General features: G+C 45.2%; 1 protein-coding gene across 3 annotated transcripts in view; it reads left to right on the top strand.

Moving 5' to 3' along the window:
* ulk1b (unc-51 like autophagy activating kinase 1) overlaps positions 1-8,145 on the top strand; it is a 31,950-nt gene continuing 23,805 nt past the window's right edge. For all 3 annotated transcript variants that reach the window (XM_036528499.1, XM_036528498.1, XM_036528497.1), the window contains exons 1-3: positions 1-604; positions 1,407-1,499; positions 1,605-1,646. In XM_036528499.1, coding sequence (XP_036384392.1) covers positions 515-604; positions 1,407-1,499; positions 1,605-1,646 — 225 coding nt within the window. In that variant the 5' untranslated portion in view covers positions 1-514. The remainder of the gene's footprint in view (positions 605-1,406; positions 1,500-1,604; positions 1,647-8,145) is intronic.

The following is an 8,145-nucleotide window of genomic DNA, read 5'->3' as shown; positions in this document are numbered from 1 at the left end:
TTTGTCAGGACCAACGGCAGGGACGGGTTTTCGCTAAGGTGTTGATACAAGTCAGCATCAGCCTAAATAAAACAGAGATGTCTGCAGATGGGATCCCGACAGCAATAAAACCAGAATTAGTATTTAGGCAAGCTAATTTAACGGGTCGTTAAGGCGCTGACGCTTGCCTTTGTATATAAACAAAACCTAGCCTGCGCTTCTTAAGGTCGCGCTTGGAGATATTTATTAGCTATGGATCACCTGAACATTTTCTGACAGTCGTGGTTAAGGATGCTTCTTATCGCCATGGAAATATAGCGTTAAAAGGAGAGTAGCACCGTTCCCGTTGTAAGGTAGCTAACATGAGAGAAGAGAACTGTTTTTGCTTAGGAAGGGTTTCCGTGGCGTGCGAAAGCAAGGGGCGACTTTCTTGCTGCCCGGAGTTCAATAACGGAGAGGAGTGGGATATCCCCGAGAAGAGGCCCCGGTCCTGATTTTAAGCCTTCATATTCAAGTGAAGCAGGACTTTGGGAAGATGGAGACCGTCGGAAAATTTGAGTTCAGCAGGAAAGACCTGATCGGACACGGCGCTTTTGCAGTCGTGTTCAAAGGGAGACACAGAGAGGTAAGAGAAATATGTCTGATATTCTGCTTTCCTGACGTGTCAACGCTGTGTCGTGTTTGGGAAATATGTCTTAGAATGCACGGCTTTCATCACAGTGTCTGGTTTGTATCCAAATGCATTATTTACACGTTTTTGTGAAGGCCCCTCCTTGGAGAACCCTGTTGTTGCAGCATACCACCTTAAAACGAGGCCTCCGTGGCGAACGATGTTATCATCTGGTTGAGGCGAACAACAGGAAAATTCACGTACAAAAGTCACGAATCTGATGCATCACCAAATAAACCCTGCTACCTCAGCAGTTATTGAAGGTTGTGGCAAATGCATCAACCTACAAATATTCCTAGCTATTGCACATCACAGAAAATACGTTGCGTCCGTCGTAGGCTATTCTCATTATTGTTGTCATTTTTTATTATTTATCAGTCAAAAACATGAAAACGAAGGACGACAGCTATGTTTAGCAAGTTTTGTCTTTTCTTGCTCCATGATCAGCGATTGCTTTGCTAGTTTATTTTGTAAATGAGTCCTGTTTCCGCAGGACGCTAAAAACAAGTCGCGACATGCCCTTTATGCAGCTCATATTATGTACAGTGTGTACAGCTGTTGTAAGCCAACCCCATCCTAATAAAGTATTCATTGTTTTACATCTGCGGAGGCCTTACCAGAGAACATCCAGTGTAAACCAGCACCATCGTTTATTTACGATGGGAAAACAGCCAACTCCAATAACTAAAGCTAGAAGGTAATCATGGGAATAATATAATTTGTGTTGCTTTCAAATTCTTCTGGTTTTGATTTTCAGAAACACGACTGGGAGGTGGCGGTCAAATGCATAAACAAGAAGAACTTGGCAAAATCCCAGACCCTTTTGGGGAAAGAAATAAAAATATTAAAGGTACGAAGCACGAATCATATTCCCCGCATGTGTGATTGCCGTTATTGTTATATATAACAGTGCCTGCAGAACACGTTTGATCGTTATTTTTTTCCAATTCTACAGGAGCTGAAACACGAACACATAGTTGCACTCCACGACTTCCAGGTACGCAGTTATTGGTTGTAAACCTGAAGAGGGGCCGGTGGTCAAATTTGGCTTAGCCTAGTGTACATATTTTAAACCGGACTTTGCCTGACCAACTGTTGCGAAGTTGACCCGACTTCCTTTTCCGTCCCAGTTATCCCGATAAGTTAAGCTGTCAGTGGCATGTTCCTATCTGACTCCAGCCCTTCCTACATTGTAAAAAAATCAATGTTGATAGTTTTAACTTACTCTGATGCAGTGTCAACGAATGTATACGTGCCGATGCAACAGTGTTTCACAGGATATCTTTTGTTGTTTTTATTTTTCATGCAAAGATCTCTGCCCCACTGCACAGTCTTTTGTATAATTGGTTTATATGGTTTAACTTGATTTTCTTGGTGGCACGTTTTCATCACGTGTTGTCTTGTTGACGTTCTTGTTGCTCGGCTTTTGTGTGGGGTTTACTGCAGTGCTTTATGGGAATCGTAGTTCTTTAGGACCTTTCCGGTAATTGATCAAAAAAGTTGAACTGCGGTATCATGTAGAGCGTGTATTATTATTACTATTTCCTGAATATAATGTGCCTACTTTATCTCATCAAATGTCGTTATTTTTTCTGGAAGATAACGAAAGCTTAGAAAATGCTTAGACAAGTCCTCATCGTGAATGCTTATTTCAGTAATTCCTCCTGGTATTGCTCTGCCTTGCAAAAAAATAAATTAAAATTTTCAGCGACGCACAGTACATTACTCAAAAGCCACACAGAAACTGCAATGTATGTTTAAAAACCTAAACAACATGCATCATTACACACGTCTTTGTTCATAGACTTTCTGCTGCTCTGACGCAAGCTGGTTGTGTTTCGTGTGGTTAAAGTGATGAATGTTTCTCTGTTTCTCCTCGGAGTAGAATATTTGTTTCACGATGCTTTGCATGGATAGCGAGAGAACGCGTGCTGTGGTATGCAGCCGGCATGGGCAGGTCTGCACGCGAGCACGCCAGAGAAAGGCTGTGCTGTTGTTTTCGGTCTTTGAATCGGACAGAGATGCAGATGTCTCATTAGGAAACCCCAAACGCAAACAGTGCATGGCGCAAGAGAGTGATATTAGCCTTTATCGTATATTAAATTGAAATGTGCATTTCAGTGTCTGTGATAACTAATTTAAATCTTCTGAGTGATTTGCAAACAGTTGCTGTATTTACCGAAAGGCCCCCTTTTTAAAACATATTGTTGCTTTCAGGACTGGACATTTAGACAGCTGGAGTTTAATGACAAATGGTTCGGCTAGCAATTTTCAGTCTGTTGGGTTGTGTGCTGGCAATAGAATTAGTAGCTTTTTTTTAGGACACCTCATCGGACACCTCATCCATCAGAGGCACTCTTTAGTGTGGTCACGCACAGCATTGGAAAGGATTGCAGAGGCCAGCTCTGTTTTATGGATTAGTGTCGAAGGTTTTGACCCCTGATCCCTGTGCTGTAGGTAGGTTAGGGCTTGACCTGTTTCCATGGGTTTGCTTTGTTTTGCATCTGATGGATTTTTGGAAGAGAATGCAACCACCGTCGCTCCTTAATCGATACTCCCTATGGGGATTGAGAGTGGCTTCAGGCTATCTTGTCCCAGCTCTTTTTAGTCCTCTGATGTCACAATGGGACCATCACAAATGAATTTAACAGCTGATGTCAGAATGGAAGCTTCAGCACTGAATTTAGTCAATGGTATTGTTAGGAGACAGTTTTGTGGAATGGCATGGCGTTTGTTCCGGAGACACGCGATGTGTATTCGAATACAAACGCTGGAGACAAGCGATGTGTATTTGACTACAAAGCGATGTGGCTACATCCGACCGGAGCCAAATGGCGCCTCTTGTGAACCCTATGGAGCCAATTAGGTTACAGGGCTCAGGAAATACCCGATTAGAGAGGGAGCTGTTTAGCTATGCACAGCTCCGCAAGACCAATCAGAAACAGCACCCCTGCTGGTTATCATAGCTCATATGCAAATGTGACTGCTATTAACTGTATAAAAATGAACTGAATTCTATACCTGTTGAACTTCTGCTCAATGCTGATGTTCCCACGGCCGGCTGTGCTAATAAACTTCCTGTCTTTTGCTACGAACATCGAATCTGCTTCTTGTCGTAACGAAACCCTTTTTGGTGTTCCGGACTTTGACTAACAATTTGGCGCTGCGAGCAGGGTGGAGGCCGACTCGGACTTCAGCGGGTCTCTCGTCGTGATACACGAGGTGAGTACGTTTACTTTTACCACCTCCATAGTTAGAGTGTATCGCAGGACAGACCCGCGGGGATCAGAGCGCTCCACCTAGAGGTACGAACCTCTCATGTTATATTGCGATGAGGGGATTCCGTGTTCGTAGTTAAAGACTGTGTCTTTCATTTAATTTGTCTATCGTGGAATTAGTTTAAATGTGTTTGTTCAAAGTATTGATCATGTCGTTTGTTTGAAGTTCGTCTGTTGTAGTGTCTGTCCATTCGTATTGTCAGGTTAAGTGTTAGTTTCGTCTATCGTGATTATAAGTTGTCTGTCGTCTTTTGGACCCCATCGGGAGCCCCAGGAGAGATCGCCGTCTCCTGGGAGCCCGGGTTCCGGGATTTGTGTTTTGTGTTTCCCCGGTGGGGCCTCAGGAGAGCAGCCGTCTCCTGGGAAGCTAGGTGGTACCTAGAAAAGCGCGCTTGTTGTCCGACGTGGTCGACGGCACCGGTACCCCAGGGGGCTTGCCTGGGAAGCTCGCGTATATTCTGGTAGGGATTATCGTGAGGTTTATGTTCGTTTGTCTTTTTGTGTTTGGACCGGTGGCCGCCTCAGTGATCGCGTTTAGGCAGTTGCCGCTGTGCTTACGGGTCGTTGATCGCGTTTAGGCAGTTGCCGCTGTGCTTACGGATCGCTGGGAAGCTAGGTAACAATTGTTACTTAGGAGTGGGATCACGTCATTGTGATTTACGTTGTTTCTATGTTGTTTGGATGTTGTGCCTTGGCCAATAACGTACGTTTATAGATAACAATTAACGCAGGCCTATATTTAATTAATAATAATAAAAACTATATAAACTGCGGTAAAATGCCGACAACTAAAGAAACATCTAAAGCCCCTCGTGGTTACGCGGGCAGCATTATGTATTTGTTGGAAAAGTATGTGAAGAAGGAAAGTGAAATGTTGAGACATGGTTGGGATCCAATACGGATCCATTTAGACATCGTTAGAATGGTGGGCGAATCAGAAGAAGGATAAAAATGCAAGTGGTACTGTTATTTTGGTAACAGCATAGAAAGCTAATCGAGAAGTGTGATACAATGCATGACCGCGTACAAACACAGGGTAAATTATCGGAATTGCGCAAAAGTGATTTAGAAGAAAATGTAAAAACTCTGATCAGAGCGCCGCGCTTGCGTGTAATCTTCAAACGATAGTAGTTCGCACCTGAATAGAGAACAACTATGCTGGATAATTTAAAACAATAGGAATTTGCGGCTTCCTCTGCAGTCAGTAGTATAAGCACCCCCCCCTTCCAGTAGACCGTATCTTAGTGCGTGGTTAGGAAACCGGCCATGTGATATGCTAATTGATACTGGTGCTTCAGTTTCTACTACTGATCTGCCACTTCCGTGTACTAAACCTTTCATTGATCGTGTTGGCATTGGGGGTAACTCAGTTTGTGCATATAAATCTCTACCCGTGCTAGCTGAATTGTAGATATTGCAAATGGTTTCTGGACTTTGCCCGTTGCTGAGACCTCAAGAGCATGGTTTGCCTTCACACACCAATGTACACAATATACCTGGACACGTGTGCCCCAGGGTTTTCACAAAGTCCTACACTCTTCCATTGTGCAATGGCTGAGATTCTAGCAACAGTCTCATGGTCTCAGTATGGAGGGACTCAGTGCCTCCAATATGTTGATGACATTCTGCTGGCTTCTTCTGACTCTGACTCTCATTTTCAGGCTCTGCAAGCAATTGGAAGGAGAAAGCTCAAATTGCTCGGGAGACTGTTCGGTACTTGGGCTTTGCTGTTCTGAAGAGTCGAGGCAGCTCCCTGTTGGCGAGGGAGCTGCTGTTGTCACTACTCCGTGCCCCCGTGCTGTGCGTGGTATCCGGGGGGTTCTGGTATTCTGGGTCTTTTCAATTTCTGCAGGAGCCATATTCCTAACTTTTCTGTTGCTGCTGCACCAGTCGGCGCACTCTTGGGGGGCCCGTGTTGCCCCTGGGGGAAGTTGACTGGTCATCTGGATGTGGTGTTGCATTTGCTGCTCTAGAGGTGGCCCCTGCTTTGGGAATGACTTGCTCTGACCTGCCGTTCATTCTGTGGTCAGTTGTTGGACAGGACAGGGCCACGCTGCAGCCGTTCTTGCCTGGCCCCATGGAGGTTTGCAACACCCTGTTGCATATTGTTCTCGGCTGGGCCCTGTGGTGTCTGGTCTTTCTCCTTGCTTGTGGGGGGTGCGGGCTGCTGCTGCAGCAGCAGTGGCAGTCTCTGCTCCGCTGGTCTCGGTGATACCACTCTCTGCTGGTGTGTACTCAATGGGAAGCCATCTTACTGGTCCCACATATCACACTCATTCACTCCCCTGCTGTGAGTCTGGCCAATCTCCTACCTGTTGAGGGTGATGGTGAGTGATGCTGTTCGTGATTTCATGCCTAACTGATCTTCTCGGGGTTTCCTGTCTTCATCAGGCACCCCGATAAAAAAGGGGGGGATGGATGGTTCAAAATCTCAAGAAATACATCAAGGTTGTAAATGACTCACTACCCATCTACCAAATAATGACAACTAAAGTGTCGGGCCCGACTGAATAGGACATAGCCAAATTACAGACTGACTGTACCAGAGAAGAAAAATGGACTTGGGTTGAAAATGCAACCACTCATGCTGTATCATTACAGGATCTGAAGGACAAACAACAGGAGGGTGAACAACATGAGCAGGAGTATGAGTCTGGACAATGGGTTATGATAAAAGCCCATCATCCGAAGTCCTTCCAACCCCGATGGCAAGGATCATACCAAGTGCTGTTAACCTCTGAGTCTGCCCTTCGAGTCGCAGGTATTCCAGTCCAGTCCACCACTTTTGGGCCAAGCCGTGTCCATCGCCTGAAGACACCTGTGCTGAAGGACATCTGACACCTGGCTGCTGCTGCTGGTGATGCTGACAACCAACACCTGGCACCTGGCCGACATCAGCTTCAGAAGATCTCCACCACCGACGCAGTCTGGCACCCAAGTGTGGAACCATCTACCACACCAACGTCTTCTTTTATTTTACACTATGAGTAGAGATGCCTATACTCAGCATTAGGCTGTGTATATGATTATTGTCAACATATTTAGAAGGCTTCCTTTTCCTCTCGTTTTTTTTCTTTGCATCACTGTTTTTTGTTTTGTGTTTTTTCCCCTCTCATGTAATGGAACCCCTACCTATGCACAGTCGGTCAGTTTTACATTGGACTATTCCAGTCATAGTCTGCCCAGTGCCAGCCAGAAGCAGATGGGCTTCCTCTCTGAGCCAGGTTCTGCTCAAGGTTTCTTCCTATTAGCCAGGAAGTTTTTCCTTGCCACTGTCGCTTATAAGCTTGCTCTGAGGGGGTCTCAGGCCTGGGATCTATGCAAAGCTATTTTCCTACACACAACCACTGGTCAACTTATACTGCCTCTACATGTGTAACTCTGTTAAAGGTTAATCGTAAGGTTGACCTCATCATTCGCTGTATGTTGGGTCAAACAGGAGGGACTGTTAGGAGACAGTTTTGTGGAATGGCATGGCGTTTGTTCCGGAGACACGCGATGTGTATTCGAATACAAACGCTGGAGACAAGCGATGTGTATTTGACTACAAAGCGATGTGGCTACATCCGACCGGAGCCAAATGGCGCCTCTTGTGAACCCTATGGAGCCAATTAGGTTACAGGGCTCAGGAAATACCCGATTAGAGAGGGAGCTGTTTAGCTATGCACAGCTCCGCAAGACCAATCAGAAACAGCACCCCTGCTGGTTATCATAGCTCATATGCAAATGTGACTGCTATTAACTGTATAAAAATGAACTGAATTCTATACCTGTTGAACTTCTGCTCAATGCTGATGTTCCCACGGCCGGCTGTGCTAATAAACTTCCTGTCTTTTGCTACGAACATCGAATCTGCTTCTTGTCGTAACGAAACCCTTTTTGGTGTTCCGGACTTTGACTAACAGTATCAAAATGGAAATTTCAGCTCGGGGAATTTGATTGCTGGTGTTGGGGCAACATTCATATATCATTATATTCATATGCTATATTCATTATATTGCACGTATGAGACGCTGATATCTCAAGCTTGTGTGGCAGAAACAGATTGTGTTTAAACCCTCAGATTGTCATAATCCTCTGCTCATGCTTCCCTTGAAGGAGGCTTGTGTGTAGTAGCCCATCCTGCTTAAAAGACAGGAAGTGTGTCCTCTTTCAGATAGGTTGGCCCGACTAGGCGTCTGTTTTTGTTGGTGGGCAAAGAGCGTGAGAGTGTGTTTT

This window comes from Megalops cyprinoides, chromosome 5, assembly GCF_013368585.1.
Source record: "Megalops cyprinoides isolate fMegCyp1 chromosome 5, fMegCyp1.pri, whole genome shotgun sequence".
NCBI lineage: Eukaryota > Metazoa > Chordata > Actinopteri > Elopiformes > Megalopidae > Megalops > Megalops cyprinoides.
Note: the sequence above shows the minus strand (reverse complement) of the source record. Positions and strands in the feature narration are given on the sequence as shown.